The sequence below is a fragment of the Rhagoletis pomonella genome, unplaced genomic scaffold, assembly GCF_013731165.1.
Source record: "Rhagoletis pomonella isolate Grant_MI unplaced genomic scaffold, Rhpom_1.0 Rhpom_scaffold_00011, whole genome shotgun sequence".
Taxonomy (NCBI): domain Eukaryota; kingdom Metazoa; phylum Arthropoda; class Insecta; order Diptera; family Tephritidae; genus Rhagoletis; species Rhagoletis pomonella.
This window is the reverse complement of record NW_023458565.1, coordinates 25,288,283-25,314,051: the sequence shown is the minus strand read 5'-3', so window position 1 is coordinate 25,314,051 and position 25,769 is coordinate 25,288,283. Positions and strand designations below refer to the sequence as shown.

At 34.5% G+C, this 25,769-nt stretch overlaps 1 protein-coding gene across 5 annotated transcripts in view; it reads left to right on the top strand.

Annotated features, from left to right (window-relative positions):
- LOC118746897 overlaps positions 1 to 25,769 on the top strand; it is a 185,217-nt gene that overhangs the window by 27,407 nt on the left and 132,041 nt on the right. For 2 of the 5 annotated variants that reach the window (XM_036480876.1, XM_036480872.1), the window contains exons 1-6: positions 297 to 1,102; positions 15,609 to 16,321; positions 16,407 to 16,656; positions 21,220 to 21,439; positions 22,687 to 22,822; positions 24,433 to 24,717. In XM_036480876.1, the coding sequence (XP_036336769.1) occupies positions 1,095 to 1,102; positions 15,609 to 16,321; positions 16,407 to 16,656; positions 21,220 to 21,439; positions 22,687 to 22,822; positions 24,433 to 24,717 (1,612 nt within the window). In that variant the 5' untranslated portion in view covers positions 297 to 1,094. Of the gene's footprint in view, positions 1 to 296; positions 1,103 to 1,481; positions 1,598 to 15,608; positions 16,322 to 16,406; positions 16,657 to 21,219; positions 21,440 to 22,686; positions 22,823 to 24,432; positions 24,718 to 25,769 lie in introns of those variants that run through there. The other 3 variants (XM_036480874.1, XM_036480873.1, XM_036480875.1) reach the window with 2 other exon arrangements.

The following is a 25,769-nucleotide window of genomic DNA, read 5'->3' as shown; positions in this document are numbered from 1 at the left end:
CAACTAGGAATTTATATGAATAATATTGCAGATTTCAAGTCAGCATTTTGTCGAGTTTTTGCAATATAAAAAATAATTTCATTTTTTTAACCCATAGCTCCGGTTATCTTTAACGTGCAATCAGAAAACGGCCCTTGGCGATACCTAAATTATTATTTATTATTTATTTTTTTTTTTTTTTTTGATATTTTCGTGGCTTGCTCCACACAAAATTGAGATACTAAAGTTTTTAAGGACCGCCCTAATATACATACTCGCCAGTGCAAGGATAAGCCAATAAAGGCGTGCGAAGGATATGAAAATTTAATGCAATGTCGCTGATGTGGTACATTAAACTCAAGTAACCTACTTTTAAAGTATCTAGTAGTTGTATACTAAGAAAATCATTATGTGTATGTGAGTAAATATTTTTCGGAAAATTTTGTACTGTATAGCAAATACAATATAATCGAATTTTTTCTACGTCTAAATTTGTGCTGAAAAGTGGCCAAACAAGTCAGCTGTGCAAGCGAAAAAGGATATGTGTAAGGTTATTTGCAAGGATAAACGCAAAGGATATGCGCTCAGATAATACACGTGTATTTAACCTTTCAAAAATCTAAATTAGATCAACAAGCTTGCTGTGGCGCGCGTGCACAAACAAAATCTTCTGCTGACGACAAACCAAATTTCAATTCCGCCTCTTTAAACAGTCATTCACTTGCAGTGCCATCATCGTTATCCTTGAGTGCTTCAAACATTAAACATTAAATGCTCAATCAAACAGAAATTAAATCGCGTTCTTTATTTTTGCGTGTTTTTACTTTTATTGCAACGTGCAACTGCCGCACAAGACCCGCGGATGTGAAATGAAAAAAAAACGACAATTCCATGCCTGATTAAGCGATCCTTTCCACTTTCACTTTAATGCGGCGCCATTCGCGCTGAAGTGTATTCGTGTGTATATGTATGTACATAGATATTATTTACATGCTGTTATGTGAGTGCGACCAGCGCTGAAGGACTCTTTGGCGGTGAAAGTGTGGCAGTAGTTGAATGCGCCAATTGGCGCAGTCCTTGAAAAGCGGCCACGAAAGTGAAAAGGTTAAGTGTGTATGCGTATGTGAGTGTGCTGTTTATAATTTTTGGCATTAAAATGTTGTTTATTTATACATATATGTAGATAGTACATGGCGTGTGCTATTTGTATGCAAACACGTCGCTTAGTTAATTAGTGGTGAATGACCCAAAAAAAGTCGAATAATGAAATTTATAGAATTCAATGTTACAAAATGAGCAGGACTCCTTCTCTCAAACTTCAAAAAAATAGTTAACTCGAAAGTGGAAAATCAATCAAATCAAATTATGGCTGTTTAAAAAAAGTTGGTCATTTTCAATGATATTTCCCAGTGAATTTCTGCGCCTTTTTTGTGATTAGTTTATTAAATTTTGCTTCATGGAAACAAGTATTGATGAAAAAAAACCAACCCTAACTCAGTATGCTGTGAAATGGGGAAGACAAAAAATAAAATAATCGATTAATTAATCATATGATAAAAGTTAATTCCAATTATTGAGAAATAGTCGTTTGATCGAATTTCCAAAGGCACTTTTTACAGTGAGTATTCACAAAAACATTTTTCTATAAAAAAAATTCTAATTCTCTTGTTAATTAGCCTTAAATAAAGTAAAACGCGTATTTTTAGCGCCGATAATTATTTATGATTTAAGCATGTTCGCAAAAACGAACGCCTTGATGGCTGTTTTATTATTGAGCGGTTGCGTTTCTTTTTGGCTGTAGCAGCTGCTTTTGAAAAAAGGAGCGCAGCAGGCACCGAGGTACCAACTAAATGACAGTATTTTTTGAAAAGTCCGTAAAGTTTTGGGTAAACAGTTTTCATTTGATCCCAAGTGTCGATGATATTCTGCTTTAGCTCTAGCACTTACAGCAAATTTCACGAAAGCAATTTAATTGAAAAATTATTAAAATTTTTGGAATTTTAATTATTTGTTCGCGACCGCAAGTCATTTTTGTATTAATCTCCATTTAAAAATGAAATAAAGCAAATTCTGCCTTATTGCCGTTGAGCATGAAATAGCATTTTAACGAAAATAAGAATACAAAACACTCTTAAAGTTGCTTATGATCAAACTATTACGAATATGAGATGGAATCGAGTTCCAGGTGCGAATAGCATTAACAAAAAATAGTCTTCCAGATGTAAGATAACTATAGTTGGGCACGATCAATTCCGTTAGGCGCGCAGATTTCGGGAAAGACAATTTTTCAAACAGATAGCTAGGTTCCTTATCCATCATAAGGCGAAATAGAACAAGTAAGAAAGTCTAAGTTCGGGCGGAGCCGAACATTAAATACCCGGCGCAAGTATTGAATATATGTTTTTTCACCTTTCCGAAACCTTCCGCTAGATGGTAAGCCGGTGTGTATCAATTTTGAGTAAATTAGCGTCCTTCAATTTCGAAATATTAAGGTTTCAAGCATTTCTGAAATTTACCGTTATATGAGAAGCGGCCGTTATTTTAGTCCGATTTCAATAATTTTCAACGTTTTGCTTATTTGTGGCAAGCACAATAACCACACCGAGTTTGGTACAAATTGGTAGAACGGTTACCGATATACTTATATGTGATCATAAGTGGGCGGTGCCACGCCCATTTTCCAAAATTTTACCATAAACGTATTTCTTGGTAAAGAATTGTTGCAAGCATCAATTTTGAATAAATTAGTTTCAATATTTACTGATTTATCGAAGATTTTGTATTTCTCTAAATTACTGTTATATGGGATGTGGGCGTGGTTATTGTCCGATTTTAAAAAGTTTCGGCGGTTTTTTATGTTATACCAAGGTCAACAACTGTGCCAAGTTTGGAAGAAATTGGTGCAGCGGTTACCAAGATATACACATGTAACCATAAGTGGGCGTGGCTACGCCCATTTTCCAAAAATTTATAATATTCTTATTTTTTGTCTAAAACTTATTATAAATATCAATTTTGAGTGAATTATCTTCATTAGTTACTAAAATATCGCAGTTTTCGTATTTCTGGAAATTACCGTTATATGGGAAGTGGGCGTGGTTAAAGTCCGATTTCGCCCATTTTCAATACCAACCTACCTTGGATTAAGGGAAACCTACATATCAAATTTCGTTGAGATATCTCAATTTTTGCTCGAGTTATCGTGTACACGGACAGACGGACAGACGGACGATTTCTTTTTTCAACCTGATCATTTATGTATACATTTGTCTATATCTATCTCGATTCGTTTTGGCTGTTACAAACAACCGTTATGTGAACAAAATTAATATACCCTTGTGCACAAGTGCGCTCGGGTATAAAAATGCAATTTCTAGCCTTCAAGTATTCAAAAATACCGCATCCCAGGAGCAGTGATTTCCATTCAGATATATGATCGTATTTCGCCAACCCAAAAACATACCGCGTAACGTGATTGAATACCACATCAATTTTATGAGCAGATTGTGAGTCCAGCTTACTGTAGATTAATTCCGAGTAACATATTATAGGCAATATTAATTGAATGGCGAGTTTACGCCTAATGCACACCGGTGTAAAAGTAGCAGACATTCTTAAATTCCGCAGAGTATAATATACTTTGCCGACAACGGAATTAATATGATCAATGCAGGTTAAACTAGTGTTTATAACAAAACCTAGGTTAGTTACTTTTGACACAAACTTAAGGGAGTTATCACCAATGTACAGAGAAGGCGTCACATTACAATTAATATTTCTTTTACATACTGGTAAAACAAATGATTTTTCACTATTAAGACATAGACCGTTTCTCACAGACCATGAAGATATAGACGACAAATCACTATTGAAATTATTATAATAATTTTTTTTTTTTTACAAAATCTGTGAAATGGAAATAAACTCATGAATTTTTTTTTTGTTTTCGTTGATTATTAATTTCTGGAATTTGCCCATATTTTTATAACCTCAATTAAAACATTTTCTGAGTGTCCAATCCTTTTTCACATAATGCTTGTCGCGGGCACCACCGTCCCATTCACACAAAAATCGTGAATATTTTGTAAAGATTTGGTTTTTGAATTGTGCCTAACAAAACTCGTTATGCTGGCCCGATTTCGCATCCTGACAAGACGCCGGTAAGGGGGTTCCGACTCCTTAAATCGCACTTTCTTCGTGCTTACAAAAGCGCCTTAGTCTAGAGACAGGCCTCCTACAGTCATTTACCGTTCCCTCCCGATACTACCGTAAAGTACTTACACCTTAGTTGATTTGAGCGCGAAGCTTTACCGTTACCGACCGTTAGAAATAACGTCAACATGAAACCATCCTCGCCCGCCATGTCACGTCGACCTACCGCTTAAATAACTGCTTTCCGTAGCCGATGATGTACCTCGGTAAATTGTGAAACTTATTTCGTCTCAATAGCGTTTAGTGCACGTAAATATGCGACATTATCTCCGACGCTGCTCGTAAAATATTCTCAATTGCGACTGCATTATTAACCGGCTCCCACTTTTTAGTGGCTTCTATCATTAGTGCTATTGCCCAACTACATTGTCTATGTAGTGAAGGGACTTCCGCCAACACACAGCGAATATAGTTTCAATGCCCATCGAACCACGGGAGGTAGAAGAATGTTCGACATGCGACAGAAAGTTAGTAATATCGATTTTAACAGCGTTAATTGGGAGACTCCTTTTATTTCGTCATTTATTTAATAAACCCATTAAATAAGGGTAAACTATACTTAACTTTATTTCGAATGATTGCCAGTTGCCGTCCCTCAGTCCGGTCTGGTCTTAGAAACATTTATGTATGTATATGATACAAATACCAGTACTAAAATCGGCAGAACATATCTTTAATTTTTTGCCATAGACTGCAAAGCACTTGGATTATAGGCCTTCAAAGTTGGGAAATTCCCCTGTTGAATTAATAAGTTACTTGTTGCATATTAACTAACTACAGTTCCGCATTTAAAAATGTAAACAAATTTTTACGAAGTGCTCACTAAACAAATGCTAGCAATAGAGCGTTTTATAAGAAAATAAACAGCAGGCACAATTTTTATATGGTGAGTTTCTTCTGTGCCATTTTTTGCAACCGTTTAATCCCACAAACCAATAAATCGTTTTATTTTATTAAAAAGGTAATGGCTATTAAAAACCATTTTAAGATCTATGAACCTAGAGCAAGACTATCGGATCGAATGTACCAGAACTACTTGGCTGAAGACTCACAAAGTGGAAAATGGAATTTTCAGAGAGAAAATCGAATATCTCGAGAACGAGAATAGAAAGCGAAATAAGAACGGTATTCAAAAGCTTAAGTATGTAATTGGTAAGCCAGAAAAAATTTTCTGCATATTCGTGCTCCCGAGATAGTTGATTTTGTCACAAGTCAGGTTCATTTTCTACACTGTGCTGCATCGGTCCATCAATTCAAGTTTTTGTATGTTAGCCCAGGCAATGACGAATATAATTCGTTCCCCAGAATTGGTGATTTTGGATTCGTTATGTAAATATCCCTTTTGTCTTTCCTTTTTGTGTTCGAAAATAGTGTGCATTTAAAAAGAAATAGTCTGATCTTGGCATGGTCATATGTAGGTCAATTATTCACAATGTACAGCACTGCGTATGAGTAATCTTCAGAGAAAAAACATCTGAGCCGAGTAAATTTAAACAGGTAGTTCCAAATGAGGTTGTCCTCTCCCCGCTTCTGTCAGATTTCTACATCTCAAAACTCCCTCTACCACCTAAGGGAGTCTCCATCATCTCATACGCTGAATTGATGGACTGAGTTCAAAGGTAAACGTCGTTGACGAGCAAATTCCGACTGTTAACAACCCAAAAATACTCGGAGTAATTTTCGACGTGCATACCACCGCAATTGTCAATAAAGTACAGAACCGCAGCAAAGTCCTCAAATCGCTGGCCGTCAGCACTTGGGGCAAAGACCAAGAAACGTTATTGGCAACAAACAAGACCAATGGCCAGCCAGGTCTGAACTATGCAGCACCTATGTGCTAGCTAGGGACTAGAAGGGAGTAGTGGATACGATTCTCTCGTAACAGTCAGTCAAAATACAGCACTCCGCAGAGCTACGGAATATATTTTGATGTCGCCACAACACCATCTCCACAGCGAGGCCCAAATGCTCGCTATCAGGGAGCACAACATTATGCTATGCAAGCAGTTCCTAGGATTAGGCCACAGACGTGAACGCCCGAACAGACACCTACTTTCGGCAGTGCCCTCGCCAAGGCACGTCACAAGGCACGTCACAAGGCATCTCTGCGAATGGAAGGACGAGGTCTAGATGTATATATACCAACCACTTGACCCGGCTATGTACAGACAAGTCATAAACGGCATTCAAATGGAGTCTGTCTCACTCTACACCAAACTCCTGGCCTGAGGATGCAGTTTTAGGAGAACAACCACAAAACGTTAACGCGACAGAGCTTCAACTGTCTCGGAAGACGCGCACCATACTTGTACAACTTCATTCTGGCTACTGTAGCAGGCTTAACTTATACTTGAGCATAATAAATCCGCAATACCATACTCAACTAACGCCCCACTCCTTCTGGCCTAACCCCGTCGGAGTGGCATGCTTCCCGAGCCTTCCGTTGGTTGAGCTTGAGGACAAGTATTGAGGTACAAACCGATCTACAGCAAACAACCTTTTTTGCGAACAAGTGCGTCGATTGTTTTAGAGGAAACCAAATATATATACTCATTAAGTAGCTAAACAGTTTAGTTCATTAAAATTTTTTGGCATTCAAAATTTAAAAGTCCAGATGAATAAGTAAAATTAAAAATAAAAGATAAAAATTAAATTAAAAAAGAAAGAATTAATATGTAAAGAAAATAAAATAAGTTTCTATAGATACAAAAAAAAACACATATCGAGGACTTACATATATTCAATACAACCTATCTGCAATTACCACAAAAGTTACTTTCCGATGTTAGAAACCAACTGGAACTTAACTGTCATAACTGATGTTAATCGTAGTAATAATAAATTTTTCTAACAAGCGATATACAAGGTCAACAGTAACATCATCGACGACAGTTAAGTCTTAGGTTGATTTTTATATCAGAATCTCAGTTTTCTGAAAATTTCAAATAGGTTGTATTGAATATAAGCCCTCGATATATATCTATACTTCTTCAAACAATAAATCCTAGAATTAAAAGAAAATCAAATTATCACAAAAAAAAATGTATTAAAAAACTGGTAAAAATATGTTTCTAAAATTATATTTAGTAAAAAAAAAATATATATATTTTTAAGTTGGAGTGCTTTTTGTCAATAGAGCTTTTCACAATGACCGGCAGCTTTTTTGTAAGACTTTTGTGCCAGAATAAACCAAAAAATGTTCAAACTATCTTCCGCTTTTCCAAGTGGCTTTCAATTGTCTTACAAAAGACTTTCAACTATCATAGCCAGAATTGCCCTATTAATTTAGGCCAACAAGAAGCCATAATATGTAATACGCTTTTCGATTATTTAAAAGTGCAAATGATAATATACTATAACGGATATCCATTTGCACACACATATGTACATAGATACATATATGTAGGAATATGCGCATTTGTGGCCAACTCACATGCTATAGACAGCATGCAATATGCTTGTCATAATGTACAAAATTACCACCAGCCATGCGGTAACCTACACAGAATCATACAGTTTGCTCCTGCACTTGGCCGCATTGCGAATGCATCGTTGTTGCCAGTTCACATCATCATCAGTCAACGTCTTTCAAATGCAACTTGCCAACTCAGCTTCACTCATACGAACCCAATTACAAAGGGTGGGACTCACCACATACGTACGTACCATACATTCATGCAAACATTAATGCTTTTTCTGCTATCACCTTCGCCGGCGCTTAGCAAAAGTTACCGTCATTTCAGCCATTTATTTTGAACATCACTTACACAATAGTACATACAAACAAACGGATGTGAAAAAACGTTTTTTTTTTGTTTTTTTGGTTGCCCATATATTCTAGGTGAACTCATTCCAAATAACCGAAATGTAATTTTAATAGAAAAATGTCAAAAATTTGCGAGTAACTAATGCTTGCCGAATAACATGGAACACAGATAGATGACCGAAAGCAAGGAAAACTAACAACTCAATTACCTGGATAGTTGATGAAAGTATTTGATGATTTTGGCATGAGTGGCACTAATCTGAGTGGTCTTGTAATAGCGGTGATATAAATTAAACTTGTACGCCAAAAATGACAGTTCAATTTTAAGCGGAGCATATTTGCTTTCGCTTTTGAAATTTATGCTCGAAAAGCTTACGTGCCAGCGAAGTGACATAATCAAGGTTAAATCCTGCACAACGGGTTTAGTGACTAAAAGTGTGGTTATATGGAACATTTTTAGTGTAGAGTCTATTGCTGGTGCTTATTACAAATGTATGTACTATACTCATATGTATGTTAAAAAAGAAGGTGGTTTAAGAGTTTTTAGGTTTTATAATCGTTACCTTAATTCACAAATTTTTTATTTTACTGGAGAAGCAAAAAACGTTAAAAATGGAGTATCAAAAACAAGTACTAACACTTCAAATATTTTTATTGAACGTGTATTTTAATACATCCTACCAAAATTTGTCCAAAAACGCAGTTTAAAAAAAAAAAATTATTGGTTAGGGCCTTTGTGTACTTGCAAGAGAACAAGTATAAGAAAAGGTACGCGATCCTTATATTTTGAATGCCTCTGTAGAAGATCTTCATTATTGGCTCAAAGCACTTGATTGACTTTACAGTGTTACAGAGGCCTGGAAGCCTAAATTTGAGGTCGAAGGAAAGCTCCGTCCAAAATACCCCTCCATCCTATCTTTCGATGTCGGCTGGCGCTATGTTACATATGACGTCAAGTGCAAAACTGGAAAGGAGCTATAGGTGATTCACTGACTGCAATGAGGTTGACACGCTACGCCTTTCTGGCTACACCGAGAAAAGAGTCATCTAAACATATTTCTCCTAAGACAAGATTTGGTAACTATAACCAAATCATGTAACCATAACCCAATCATGTGTTGAAAGAAACATATTTGGTTGACGTTACTAAGCTGAGTGTAATATTTTATTTTATTAATCTAGAAGCCAGTACTTACAGTTTTGCACTTGCTTTTGGATTTCTGCCAGCGCTGGGCATGGCTGCTGTAAATAATATCAGATTCCTTATCAAAATATTTAATTCTTCTCGGGTGACAGGTTTTGGCTTTGTAAACGCTTTTTCTTTGAAATCTCTGCTACTGCTCACTTCATTGATTTCTTCGAATGATCCCTGACCCGATGGAACAATGGAATGTGGTAGGGGTCTTCTGTCCGATTCCAGTCTGAATATATTATTTTTAGTGGTAACGCCTAGTGATGGTACGATTAATCGAATAACCGATTATAATCGGTTATTTTCATTAGGTTAACGATTTAATTGTATCGAACTTTTCCTTTCGATTAATCGAGCGATTAACCGATTAATTTTTCAAAATAATCGAAAAGAAACCATCAAAAATTTACTAATTTCCTCACACAATAATGTATGAATCAAAATAAGTTGCGATGTTTTTTACATTCTCGTATTCTGCAAATTTTTCAAACGAAATTTTTGCCAAAAACCGCAACACAAGCTTAACCTAAGTAGCTACTAATAAATCACAACACAAGTATGCACATATTCTCATTTTATTTTCCGAATTCGGTGTTGCGCATTTTCTTCTTTTTTATATGGAAGAAAATAAGCAACACCATTACCAAACAGAAAAATACCAAAAATCAGTGGCAAGTGCCAGATACTTCAATCTTGGAATTTTTCATACAAATATGTAATGGGCTACAAAACTGCATAATGAAAATCTTTCCAATAAATCTAATTAAAAAGCTAGAATTTTTTGTTGATTTTTTTTTTTAATATGCCAAAAGTTTGATATATTTATATTTATACGATTTTTCGCTAAAGAATAAGCTATATTTAAAAAATAACTAAAATTAAATAACAAAAAAAAAACTTGTCGTGCGCCATAATTTTGACACGAGGTGTCAGTTTTTATAACTTATAAATGGTTTTTATTAATTTTCAATTTTAATCGAAATGACCGATTAATCGGTTAATTTCTTACGATTAATTGCACTTGTTAATCGAATGCTTTCGATTAATCAATTAACCGATTAATCGATTGTTAAATTCTTTTTTCCATCAGTAGTAACGCCACGCAAATGAACACAGCGGAAGCAAGAGTCATTAAGGTGATTTTTCTGTTATTTTATTGCATAGGCACTCCGAACTGATATGGATTCTCTGATCAATTAAATGTTGTGTTAACAGCTCAGTTGTTTTAGTTGCTTCCATAAAATATTACACCCGTCATGAGACAATACTTAATTTCATTCTTAACATAGGAAAGTTTGTTGCATTGAATTGCTAGTGTTCTCAAGCTAATTTAAGAAGAGTCGAATTTAGTTAACTTACATTTATACAAATTATATGAAATATTAAAATATGTGTGTTAAACGAATAAGTGTTCCGAAATCTTAGTTTGAACATTTAAAATAGTTTTGAGGTGTTTGACATTTAGCCACATGTTAAAAGAGTTACGTTCAAATAATTTAATAATTTAAATGAATGGATATCAATCGAAATGAGTTTGGAAAAGTTTAGATAAATTATTAAAATATGGCGATCAATCGAATGTGTTTCAAAGGGCTTTATACCATGTTTAAGAGAAAGAGAGTTGCCACTTATTTGGGAAATAGAAGATTTATGAAAGCGTTAATAAATAATAAAAAAAAACATATTATTAGAGTTGGCACCTTTTCGAAAAGTCATATCCGCATATCTAAATACATAAATACATATAATACACAGCGGCAGTTTTTGTGAAGGTCATCAAATCTGCACAGTAGATGTGCAATAATAACGAACACCATGCGAAATCTTTCTTCGAATTTACTAGTTAATCATAATTTTATTATTGTATATCTCGGAAGTGTTGATTTGTGTAATTATTGCAGCCGAACTATAAAAAAATATTTACAGGTTTTGCGAATACACAGGCCATAAAAAACAAAGAAGTTAAACTTACTAATTTCCAAAAACGTAAAGAAATATTCTTTTTTTTTTGTCCAAGTGAGATAAAATCGCTCAAGCATTGAATGCTACTCAAACACTCAGAAATTTGACTTAAACTTTAATTTCCTTTTAATGATGCTCATTAGCGATGCGTCGTGCTTGAATTCAAAAGTAACTATGTGTGTTTCTGTGTTGAGCGTTGAGCTTAAATAAGCTTCGTACCTCAATGGCATTAAATTCACAGCTTCTTTACGTACACATCTGCAACTAAGGAGTTCTTGCGCTAAAATATTAACCTTGTGTGCACCTTGTTTCAATATTTACTTAAATACATATACAAAATATTTCCAGCGAACTAACTATCTACATACTTACAACATGTAAATCTATGCTTGTTTGCATGCTGAAACAAATCCTTACTCAACGGCGCTATTCATGCGTGAGTGCCGCCCTAACTTTCATAATTCCCTGCGAAATTTTAATAATGATTTCAGAAAATTAACAAACCTTAACAAAGTAAGTTAAGTATAAAAGCCATGCACATACAAAATTATTTGTTGAAAGCTTACATATGTACGTACAATAATTACTCTCAATAGATGCTAAGCTTCAATAAATTCACCTTCTAATATTTAGGCTCAGGAAATTTTATGACATGAAACTTATGCCTCCTCTGTTAAATAAGCATACTGAGACAAGTTCAGATACACTATATATGGTAAATATGTATTTACATTTTTGCCGAGACCATTTTCATATTTAAGCCAGACAATTGTCATCATCTTTCATTGCTACTCATTCTACTTCATAAATATCTTTATGATTCTGTGTTATTACGTACGCACATACATATATATATACTTATATGTATATATTAACCTTTATTCTAAAATATCTTATGTCTTCTGTTTGCAATAAGTTTATTTTATTCACGCTTCGTTTGCTTTTAATGCGCTTTCCAAACTTAGGGCAAGCTTATATGGACACGCTTTTTAGTTGCTTCTCTAAGTACCTCATTCGGAACATCTGCTAAATATTCTCTTAGCTGAGGCAATTTCTTTTTCGTACTGTGTGACTCTTGGGTTGCCAAAGAGCTTTTGTCGAGTTATTCCATATCGCAATATGGCCGCAAAAATGGTAACCATATTGGATGGGCGCCTATTAAAATCTGGCTTTTGCGTTACGCATTCAAGCAGCGGTTAAGGATCTTAAGACGACAACGTCTAACTCAAAAAGTGTTTAGGAATATTAAAGTTTCCTATAATTTCGAAGGCGATAGATAAATCGTCCATTTATACTGGGTCCCGGTTTATATTGATGTTTCACAAAATAAAGAAGCGAACTAGTATACGATGACAAGGACAGGACGTGTGGCATCGATTATAAAATTAAAAAAAAAAAAGTAAGTGCGCCTGGGCCACACTGGAGAAGTAAAACTTACGTTACATATCTAGTTTGTTTCATCTATACATAGTATAAAGGAAAGTCGAGATTTTGACGGGATTTTCTCTAATATATTCTGTATTTCTGTATTGTAAAATTACTATATTCAATCAATTCGAATAAGCGTAGACGTCAGTTCTGCATCGTCACTATGAAGTGAAAAGACTTAGCCTCTGGATGTGTAATAATGTATTATTTTTCTGAGTATGGTTGCCGCCTGTATAAAAACTATAAGATAAAAACTATAGATAGATGTATACATAAATGCTCAGAATGAAAAGAGAAATCGATTAAGCCATGTCTGTCCGTCCGTCCGTCTGTCCGTATGTCCGTCTGTCCATGTACACGATAACTCTAGAACAAATTGAGATCTGCCAGAAAAATTTAGTAAGCAGGTTTCCATTTATCCAAGGTAGGTTGGGATTAAAAATAGGCAAAATCGGACAATTACCACGCTCACCTCCCATATAACGGTATTTTCGAAATATGCGAAAACTACGATTTTTACGAAAATACTGGATCCAAATTGTTGAAGCTTGGTATGCGAAATAGAATTTTGCCACAAAAAAAGTCAGTTATGAAATTTTTGGAAAATTTGCGTGACCCCGCCCACTTATGATAAAATGCTTTATCTCTGTAGTCCGTCTACCAATCCCCACTAAACTCGGTGCGAACATTACTTAGAGCTTGACTAAGGAACTCGTAGAAAATTTTTGAAATAAGACAAGAACCATGCCCAACTCCCGTGTAGGGGTAATTTACAGAAATACGAAAACTGCGATAAATTAGTAACTATTTAAGCCAATTTGCTCAAAATCAACATATGAAATGACCTCTAATCAGAAAATGATAATTGTATATCGATTTCCACCAAACTTGATGAAATTATTTCAATTAATCATGCTTATCATGGCAAAATCGATAACAATATCAATAGGAAAATCGATAACAAAATCGACAAAAAATGTCGATAACAAAATCGTTAAAATATCGATATCGTTAAAAATATCGATTATTATATCGATAACAATAAAGATAAATACTGAGTTCTCGTCTAATGCAACAGGGACAGCTATACGAAGATTTCGGCATTTCGAATACTCTCCTTTCAGACGCAACTCCAGAAAAACTTCATACACCTATAATCCGAAAAGGAGTGATCACGAAGAGTCTTCCAGTCTGATATAAGAGATTCTAGCGTTTAGGACCCTATAGTGAGGTCAAGAAGCTCCTTCCTGGCAGTAGTTGTTAGCATCAAACCATTCTCCCTATTAAAGATAAGTATTAGTAAAGTCAAAAAGTAACTTGCTGTGAAATCACGTTTGGCTCCAAAACGACGCTGCTCTTTCTTTGTTAAGGTTCCTGAGATAATCAAAGTTCTCCAGCCGCTTTCTTCCGCCTGGACGTAAAATAAAATAACTTTAAGCTCAATTGCAATGTGTAACTGCTTATGCCAGTGAAACTCTTATATCACTGTAGGAATACTAAAATAACACAAAAAACGCCACAAAACGTAAACTTAATTTGGTTTGTAGATTACCGATCTATATACCGTTTTACTAGATCAGGTCACTTTCCCAAATTTTTTTCATTTTAGACTTTAACATGAACAATTTTACTCATACGCCATGTCATACATTTGTACGAAATACATATCGAGCCCTAACCGCCAACATAACGTAAGCGACATTTTTTTCAAAATTTTTTTTTGATGCAGAAATGCATCTAGATGCTCTAGGGAAAAAAGAAAATTTTGAAAAAAATGTCGCTTACGTTATTTTGGCGGTTAGGGCTCGATATATACAAATACGGTCAGGTACGCTATGGCGTATGAGTAACATTCTTTCCTCATCCTCTTTACTACTTAAAGTGTGTTTGCATTGTTCAACTTTGCGTTCAATATTTGCGTTCAACTCAGCGCAGGGTTGCACGAAAAAAAAGTTGTATGGCTAAAAATATCAAAATATGAAAAAATATCAAAATATTCGCCATAAAAAGGTGTTTGCATTGTTCAACTTTGCATTCAACTTTTGGTTGAATGGCCTTTCAACTAATCCCTTTCAACAAAGTCGGTCGCCAGCCAACATTTAGCCATTCAACTTTTTTTTCGTGCAATCCTGCGTTGAGTTGAACGCAATTGTTGAACGCAAAGTTGAATAATGCAAACACTGCTTTACGCTTACACTTTTATAGCCGCAAAAAAAGGCATGGCCGTAATTTTTTTAATTTTGCCTCGAATGGAACTTTTTCAAGTTGTATGCCCTATTTCATGGTTTCTAACATTTATCTGGTTGGGTTTTTCGGCAAAATTTCTTTAGCATAGATGTTCGGAATTTCTTAAGCCTTAACTTTTGCGAACATACCGGCACCAAGGAGAAGGTCTTGGACACTTTTAGATGGAAAATCCGCAATTAAGTACACAGACACTCAAAAAAATAAGGAAAGTTGTGAACCTAGAGGAGGACTCCGGTATTCTTAGATTTTTGGGGTGCCTAAAAAAGAATCTAATGATGCAGTTCATTTCCCCATACCCGAAATAGGGTTAAACCGTCCCTTCTTGTCATGTCATGTCATACACAACTTGTTTATGTTTTTACCGATTTTCATCGTTAGTAGCTTGATTTGTTTGCAAAAGAACAGGCTTTAATACAAACTGTTTGTTATTTTCTAATTTTTTCCTTGTTGAAATTAAGTTGTTTTTTTTTCATAAAAATGAAAATATCTTACGAAAATTACCTGATCTGGAAAAACGGTACACAGATCCGTAATCTACGACCCAATATTAATTTTACGTGTTTCGGAATTTTTTTGTGTCATTTCAAAACTTTAGATTTTCCCTACAATGTAATTATTTGTTTAGACTTAATTTCCACTGTAGTGCATAGACTGTGGCTATTCACCGATGTTTCTACGGATTCCATAACTGAGCTTATAACTCGAAAGTAAACACATTCACCACTACCCACACTAAATACCCAATCGAAATCCTTACAATTGTTGCTTAGATCGAATTCCCTCAACGTGCATACATTTATTAATGAATTTCCACCTTTACAGCTTCAACAACAACTTCAGCACAATGCGGTCTCACACGGTGGCAGTGGCATGGCGACGATACTACCACTGCCTGCTGCTCCTACTACTACACACACAAGCGTTCCTCGTGCCCACCAACGCGCTACCGGCATCCACCAATACGCTTGCGGCACAAAGTGGTGGCGTCGGTGGCGGCGGCGGTGGCTTGAGCTCCAATAGTAATAGCAACAACAACAACAACAACAATAACAGTGGTAGCAATGTAGCAGGTGGCAATAGTAATGTAAATAGTAATAGTAACAACAATAACATTGCCATTGGGATACCCAATGCAGGCATAAATAGCGGCAATAACGCTGCAAACAATGTCAACGTCAGTGGGAGCGGCAGCAGCAGTTCGGCCAACAGCGGCAGCAGCAGCAGCAGCAGCAGCAGCAGCAGTGGTAGTGATATTGATTTGCTCAATATAGGTGGCACAAATGCGGGAGGCATTGGCGGTGTGGCCGGCAGCAACGCTAACAGCAGCAACATTATGGTATTGCCAAGAGAGAAGTTGTACGAGAAGTGCACGGGGCCCGGCGATCCAGGGCCTTGCAAGCAATATATTTATAAATGGCGCTATGAGCCGCTCTCCAACGAATGCACCACCTTCATTTGGGGTGGCTGTGAAGGCAATCCGCAGAATCGTTTCAACACAGAGGCCGAGTGTCTGTATCATTGCATTGGCGGACCGCGTAAGTGGCAAATGTTGAGAACGTTGTTAGCAAATTTTCAGCGTTTTTTTTTTTAATTTCTTGTCTTTTCTTATCTTCTTTTTAGATACGCTGCCCCCTTTTTTGCGCTCGACTACCAGTGAGCCCAGCACGACTGAATCAGCGATACAATTGCCCGCAAACACTGCAGGGCCGTTTTATGGCGCTGATGGCTCTGATTCCAACCCTGTGCCATTCGAGCAACGAGGCCCTGAGCTGACATTTGCTGAAACGGGTCAAGAGAAAACATTCGTCTTTGCCAAGAATAACACATTCATCCAAATGGACGGTGATATTATACAAACATTTCAATTAAGGTAAGTTAAATTAGCATTTGCACGAAAACTGTCAAGTTGACTGCCTGCAAGGCTTACGAATTTCTTGCTAGCTGAGAAATGACTGTACAAGATCTTTGTCAATATAGTGAGATTTGTATTGTATTTTTTGTGTAATTCATTTAAATTTAATTGAGGCATTCGCATGACCTAGTTCGTTTTTAATAATAGAAACTACGAACATTTAGAAAATATTTTTTTCTTTAAACGTCTTAATGGGTATGTACTTATGTAGGAAGGTGGGTGTGGCTACAGCTGATAGATGCGGCATACTTAGCCTAACAGTGGAATGACTTTTGAGACACAATGTCATGAAATTGCATTTCACTCTGCACAGAGGGGAATAGAAACTGTTGCCTATCTCTCATGCAGCATCTACCAAATTTTGGTGCTGAGTATAACCACTCATCTTTAAGCATACAAACTCCGCGGCCATTCACTCTTCACCCTATATATGAAGGCTTTTAATGTAGCCTATCATTTCCATGGGGTTCTCATTTCAATATTCAAATGAATCTCGGGCGACGCCCCACAGTGTGGAAAATTAACTTTCTTTGTGTCAAATTCTAGTATCTAGAGACGGAGAACAGAAGCGAAATATATGTAACGGTATTTCGAAACTTGAGTGATTGAGAGTTCAGGAAAAATATTCCTGTTACGTAAGAAAATTTACATTGGCCTTTAAAAATCTATGTTTTTTTTATTATGAAATGAACTTTTGAAAAGGTTTAAATTTATACAGTCAGCGTCAAAAATATGCATACGTATATTTTCCATACCAAATTTTTCTAATTTTTTATAAAAAAAAAATAGTTCATTCAACTGCAAGGACCACAAGAATATATATTTTTTTTTTTTTTTTCATACAGAACTCGGAAAAATTCAAGAAATACCAATCAATTTTCAACGAATTTCTCAATTTTTCAATTCGATTTCTTAGAAACATTTTGAGTATGCAGTTTTGAGGTTTTCCAATTCGCTAAAAATCACTGTTAATTTTTTATTGTAGAAGGTTTTGCGCATTTTCTTGCATAAAATAATAGTTGTTTTTCCAAATTTTTCTAAGAAATCGAATAGAGAAATTTTAAATTTCGAAGCATTGATCTACGAAGGAATACATACCTGTTTGATTTCTCAAATAAATAACTACGTCATAAAGTATGCATTTTGAAATCGAATATTTATTTCCAGCTGCATTGGTACTATACGCTCCCTACAGCCATGTCCGTCGTATTTCATTTCTTGTAAGCAATTTGCTGCAAATGGGCTCATAAGTGTGCTATTAAATGATTTTTCAGGTATGGGTATGTAACCGAAAACTTAATGAAATTATTTCCTTGTTAATTCGATTGCAAACCTATTCGGCGAAAGCATCAATTATGTGTGCCAATGAATCACTTCTAAGTATTAATAAATGATTTCAATATACATTTCAGTGAAATTAATTTCAGAAATTCCAAACGAAAATACATACATGCACATATGTACATAAGTTGCTTTAATCAGTCATATAAATATACATACATATTTACATAGCAAATATTATAAATTCTGGCTAACTGCAGGCTGCAACTTCAAATGCCAGGTCAGGCAGCTTTCAAGAGCATTCATAATGAATGAATGATTACAGAATGAGTTTCTTGATTGCCTGGCGTACCTATTACATACGAGTATGTACTTTCGGTGGCAGTTGTGCTGCTCGAGTTGCTTTTATTGCATAATAATTTACACTTACACATCACAGCACATTCAAATAAACTAAATATGTATGCCTTTTCTATTTACTTGTACGAGAGGCAACAAGCAGGCGGCAAATCAACTTACATATGTTTACACAACTAATAACAAAACTTGCCTATTGCTGTAGTCACGTTAGTGTATGCATACATTTGTACATAATACGGTATTCGATTATTCGCCTTTTCCCCAAAACACGGTTTCGAGTTATTCGAAAAATTGCAATTTGGAAAAAAAACGCATACACCGGTTTTATTTTACATATTTTTTATACAGTGAAAATGCTTCACTTGGTATGAAGTCTTCACAAAAAAATACAATAAAACTATTAACAGCTTTTTCTTTATCAAGATTAAAACGAATAAAGATCAGTGAAAAATTCACGTTTGGCCTTTTTTTTTAATACTTCATTGCATTTTTCTCACTTTTTTCGGTTTTGAGAGTACTACACTCTTGCCGCCGTAGCCGAGTGCTAAGAGATGCTTACTGCCACTCGGCGGATCCATCGTTCAATATCTGGATCCAACAACATCAACACAAGTTTTTTAAAGCAGCTTTCGCCCCTCGGCAGACAATGGCAACCCTCCGAGTGTACTTCTATCATAAAAAAGCAGAACACGAATGCAAAGAGAAGCTCGGCCAAACACGTAGAAAGTGTTTAAGTGCCAAGCATTCGTTTATTGGAATCAAATATGATATACTGTTCATCCCCAATTAACCTAGGATATTATTTTGAAACTATTTAGGAGCTTCACTTGAACTGCAAAACTTCGAAAAACCTAAAAGTTTTATGTTGCAGACAAAGTTTTCAACTTCAATTTATTCAGCGGTCTAGATTTGGATGAAATGAAAAAAAAAACGATTGATTCTATCAAAAAATCCGGTTTATTCGATATTCGAAAAAAAACAAGATTTCAAAAAAAAACCGCCTATAGAATGTCGATATATGGGTACCAATTGAAAGAAGAAGTCGAAGCAAGGTTAATTATAACTTTTGTTTTCAATTATCCTCTTGCAGCATGCCAAAAATCTCCTTCAAAAATATTATTCTTAAAGATTTTGAATAATCTTAGTTTAATTTAAATTTAGTTCAATTATAATTTATATGCTATGAATATATTTAAGGATATAAACGGATATACATTTCAAAGGATATTTTTAAAATTTTTAATAAATACTTCCACATTTGTTCCTTAATCAACCCGAGAGGAATTGTCAATAATTGAATTGAATTGAATTGAATTGAATTGAATTGAATGTTCATCATACGCCCTGTCAGACCAATTAACAAATGTTCTACAATTGCCAATTTTCAAGACTAGAAAACATATTGCTTTGCTGCCTTGTAATGCGCATTTACAAAGCCACTGTAATTTTTAAATTAATTAATTTTTTCGATGTCCTGCAGCCCTAGTGAACATTTAAAGATGCAGATTTACTATAAATGCGTTAAAATATGGGAATCATATAGAATTTTTCGCATTTCCAAAGTTTTCATCGACGATTTGGTAGCCTTAATTCAAGTTATCAGATAAAACTTTAACTACAAGTCAGCACGGGTTATCGTTATCCTACGGCGATAAAACTTCAAATACATGTTGTTTACGCTAAAAAGCACAAATTTGGAGGGTATGCATATCGAAATTTGCATACAAATTTTTTTCCATATTTTCTTAGGAAAGTCTTATGTCCATATATGTATGTATGTACATTAGAGTGGTCCAATTTTTGTACGGGGGAAAAAATGTCATCCTAGAAAACGGAGCACCCGCTCAGTTTTTTCCTTTTGATATTTGCAATATCTATACCAACTTTAAATTTTCTACTGTAACCAATACAGGGTGCTCAATGGCATTGAAATGCGCTACTGTATCGCTGTGAAGCTGTCAAAAATATTAGTGATTTTTATAAAAAGCTACTGTTGCCATGACAACTGAAGCTTGTGATATTTTTTGGAAAACTTAAATTTTAAATGTTCTAGGTTGCTTAACCCATAGTTTGATTAATACATATACACAATACTTCTTAAGTAAAATCTGAGCATTGTGAACATCCCCTAAACTTATACTTAGAAACGTAAAGTTTAGTACCATCACCTCTTTCGACAAGGTGGAAAATTTTTTTTTGGACCACCCCAATGTACATACGACACATATATATGAGCACATCTCACGAGTTGTTACATTTTTGGACAAAAACGTGTTCCACAAAAACAAATTCCATCCAAATCGCGTAAAATTTGGATAAGATCCAACAAATATTCCAAAAAAAAATTCCAAAAATCTACTAAAATTTTGAAAAATTCAAAATATTTGTTGAAAAATCCTGAAATATTAGAGAAATTTTTCATCTCCCGAAAACTCCAAAGATTTAGGAAAAATTACCGAAAACTCCGAATAATCCTGAACAAATCCCCAAAATATCCGGAAATTTTGGTAAAATCCCGAAATTTCTCGAAAACAATCTAAAAAAATTCAGAAGAACTCGAAGACACCAAAATTCGAGTGAAAAGCCCAACGATAATGACGGCAAATAATCGATAACGAATATTTGTATGACTTCACGAAAATTTTATAAAAATATTTTTTTTTGTTAAGTTTAAAACTTCCTAATTGCTCAGCAAGCTCGCAAAATTCTTCTTTAATTTTATTTTAGGTAAAATAAACTTTAACATTTTTGAAGTTTTTCTTATGCGCTCTTTTGCAGATTGTCATTCTAGTAATGGATTTCCTAAATTTGTACTTTCCATTTTTTTTAAATTTCTTAATTAAAATTACTTTATTTTCATCTGTCCTTTTCTTTCCACAGACTTTGTCGTGAGATCTCATTTCAATTTCGAACACGTCTACCGCATGGTCTGCTCGTCTATCACAACGTAAAAAATCCGGATCGTATTAATTTGGATCCCTACGCATTGTATGTGATTGTGGAGAAGGGTCAACTGAAAGTTGTGCATGTTTTCGGAAAGCATTCAACAAGTGTAACCGTAGGCGAAGGACTCAATCGTGATGAATGGCATAGTGTAATGGTAAGAGAGAGTATGGATTCTCAAATTATTTGAAGGTTATTTATGTGTAATTAGGCATTGTATATACATACATATATATATAGAACTACACATGCATTAAATTTCAAAGTCATATCTCAAAAATATTCCACAATAAAGCTTACATTACTCAACTTAGATTGGTACAGATTACTTTTGGAGCATTTTAAGTTATCAACACTCTAGCCCCGCTTTTACATTTTCTCATCTGCAAGTCCTAAAATTTATTTTCCCCTAAACAATTTCCATATACACTTTGCATGTACAGTTAGTTGTATCTCATCTTCGTCATCAACCACGCTTTCGCCTATCGATAGCGTCTTCACATTCAAATGCTTGCTACTGTCGCTCCACTTGTCAGTCAGTCATACATTTGCATTGATTGTCAAAAGTACACAAAACGCCAACAATCAGTTATGTCAACCACAACAACTACCACAACCACTGCAATAACTATTCACATGCTATGAGTGCAATACGATTTACGAGTTCAGCTCTCATCAAGCTCTTCTCCGAAGACACTTGAGCAACACTATCTATCGACTGTGGTCATTAATAACGCTGCCGTTGAATGCATTTTCATGATGCGAATGCTTGTGCTTTGGCTTTTTTTCCTCTTTGCCTGGTGCGGGGTTAGAACAAATACAAATGAATGCAATTTAGAAATTTATTTGCCATTGAAGCGTACACTATAATTCACACTCGTTGGAACAAAACAAAGGCGTTGCATTGAAAATTCACACATTTCATCTATCTACCCTGCACTCACGACATACAAACTCATACACTCATTTATAATCTATGTATGTATGTATGTGCGCACACACGCATGTGGAATAATGCTCAAAAATCTGCTGCGAAATCATACTTGTCCATAGTTGGTGAGTATAGTCCCCATTTTGCTCACGCTTAACCCTTTCTGTTGTGTTACCTCTTAACCACAAATCAATTTCATTCAGTGTCATTCGATTCGATTTATCTTCAAAATTTCATTTGTATTTGTGTTGCACATGGCTATGGGGTGGGGATAGCCACAAGCATTAATAGGTATGTACATACTTCGATAAAAAGCCTCTTAGATGCAGTAAAATTTTAGTAACAGTTGTAGTAGTAGTAGTTGAGTTCTGTGTTGGTGTGTAGCTTTCAGGTCATTCAGCACACTATGTGACCATGTATGTATGTATGTAATATGTATTTCTTTGTTTTTCTCTTGCCATCGATCAATGCAGGTACGCATCGATGTCCATGGCGCAAGATTGATTGCACGCGTTGACAACAGTCAAGAGGAAGTTTACTTGAAGGGCTTGAACCATGACACCAACTATGGAGTGTCAACGAATCTGCCGTCGGTGGTGCTGGTCGGAGGTGAGTAGATATTGTCTTATGGTGCGATAGTGGCAAATGATATCGGGCCCCAACCGCCAAAAAGCTCTAAAGCATCTAAATTCTCTAAGCGTATTTAAAAATCATTAATATTATCTAAAAGTAATGTTTATAGCATTATTACACCTAATTTGTTTGTTGAAAGACACTAGGCAAGATAGTTAAAAAGATTTTGATTCTTCTGGCACGAGAGTCTTACAAACAAAGCTCCCTTCCCAACTTTCGTGGTGAAGAACTCTTTTGACGGAAAATACCTGAGCATTTTCCAAGTGGAGATGTTTTATCATTTTGCTCGCGCTGCTCAAAAATCCCAATGCCCGAGTGAGCAAAGCACTGACTTTTATAATTTGTTAATTTCTTTTTATTTTTAATTTTATTTTGAGTATTAGATTTTATTTTTATCTTTATTAAATTTTTAGAAATTTTATTTTATGTATTTTTTAAAATTATTATTTTAATTTTTTGTATTTATTTTTTTTATGTCAATTAATTTTTAGAAACTTATATTAAATTTAAATTTTGTTTTAATTAATTTTTCTTTTAATACGTAGAATTAATTTTTTTTAAGGGAAAATCACATTTTTTACATTTTCACGAAGCTGTTTTTTTTTGTATTCTTTAGATGTTATTTATTAGGAACTTACTTCACTTCTTTTTTTTTTAAATACTTTTTACGTTATTATATATTAATTTTTAGATTTTAATTTAATATTATTATTTTTCTTTTTATTTTTTTATTACATGTTTAGAACGTTCTTTTTTGTTTTTTCTTTTATATTTTATTAAGTTTTCTTGAAATTTTTAGATTTTATTTAAGAAAACTGCTTTTTTTAATTTAGTTTAATTTGTAGGAACTTATTTTATTTTCTTTTTTTTTAATATGATTTTCTTTTAATTTTTAGATTTTACAATTTTAATAAGAAATTGTTTTATTTATAACTTTTGTATTTATTTTTCTATAATTTCAATAATTTTTTTTTTATATCAATTTACTTTTTCTTTTAGTTATTATTAAAAAAAAAAAATATTATTTCATGTTTTTTAAGGGAAATCTATTAACTACGTATAGACAGTTTCAACAGCAATGTGATATTTTTAACAAATGAAGCATCACATCAAACAGTTTATATGTATTTGTGCTGGTGAAACAAATACATATGTATGTTCGTATGTACATAAATACAATAGTTATATGTATATATTTTCATTCAACTTTTTTGTTTATATTTGTTTATTAAACTAAATTTTCTATACCTTTTTACTTTTACATGTTAATTAATCTTCATTACGGCGACTAAACAATGAAAAACGCAAACGCAAACGCAACAACAAAAACAATTGCAACATCAACCAAACAACCGTGCATGCTAAACAACATTGGCATAAAATGCTCAAAACTTTATAAATCACCAACAACAACAAAACCAACAAACCGAAAACACAAAAACGTTATAACCTGCTGCGTTTTTTTTTTTTGTTTTGCCACTATTCCTCCACTCTTCTGATTACATGCACACACTGGCGTATACGTAACTTTCACAACTGGCGCATGCATTTTCACATCCATTCCATTCACCAACACTCTGCTGCAGGTCTTTCATCGGAGGAGAAACTGCATGGCGTCAAGTATATCATCGAATCATTTGTTGGTTGTATTCGTAATGTTGTTTTGAGTTCGGGCAAAGCGGCATCCGATTTGCTACCCATTACACCACTGGTGGCCACCAAACATGAGAACGTCAACGAAGGTTGCGCCGACAAATGCTATTCCAGACACAATTTGTGTTTTGTGGGATCCCGTTGCATTAATCACTACTATGACATTTCATGCGATTGCTTTGGCAGCTACTATGAGGGCGAGCATTGCGATATTTACAGTGAGTAACACTTATATACATACATACATACATACATGCTTCATATTCAGGTCGTAAATAATACATAGTTAACTAGTTATAGACAACTACAAAAAATCCAATTAGAAGCAAAAAAAAAACACAACACCCAAAAACCATGAAAACAAACTATCAACAAAAAGTTTCTGGATTTAAAATGGTTTTGCTTTGTTGGTGCACTGGCTGCAGAAATGTAGAATATGTATACATATGCGAATGCCCTGCAGGAAATCCTTTATTGGTTTTTGCAAAACTTGTGAAAAAATTTAGATTTTAACTTAAAGTACTTTATTAAGGACATGATATCGAACCGATAGTATTAATATGGAACTCGTTTAAAGTATCGCTGTAAAAATATCGGGTACCCATTAATATCGGTATAAAATACTCGATATTCCAAATATCGATAACGAAATCAAAAAAATCAATCTGAAAATTGGTCTCGTTTTCTAATAAAGTAGCAGTTGTTTTGAATTTACGGTTTTTTATGATATTTCGACTTCAGCGCCACCTATCGGACAAATTTTCAAGCGAAATATCTATATATTTTTACTTGGATAATATATGTTCGGAATTTTAATCACATTGGACGGTATATCGGGATAATTTTCAATTTAAATATTTAATTTAATGTGACTAATACACGCTTTGAAGTTGAATGAATCCGTACTGAAAATACGATTTTAGAGATATCTCAACTTCAGCATTACCTACCGGAAATTTTGTTTTCCGTATGCACAAAAGACACCAGCGCAAATATATCCTATGTATGTATTTGAACACAATCAGCTTAGTAGTTTTGGAGTCTATAAACGAAATGCCAACGGCCTTTTCCATAAAAAATTAAGTGACAACTTCACTAAAAATCTAATGTGTATTAAAACTTTCTTAACCACCTTTCTTTTCATATCCATATTCTGTTAATTAATTTTTTACTTGATTTATGTATTAATTGCCGGCTATAGTTCCCAAGAAATATTTTTCATTATTTCTGTCGCTAGAAAAAGTACTTTCCTGTTCCTGTAAATTTTCTT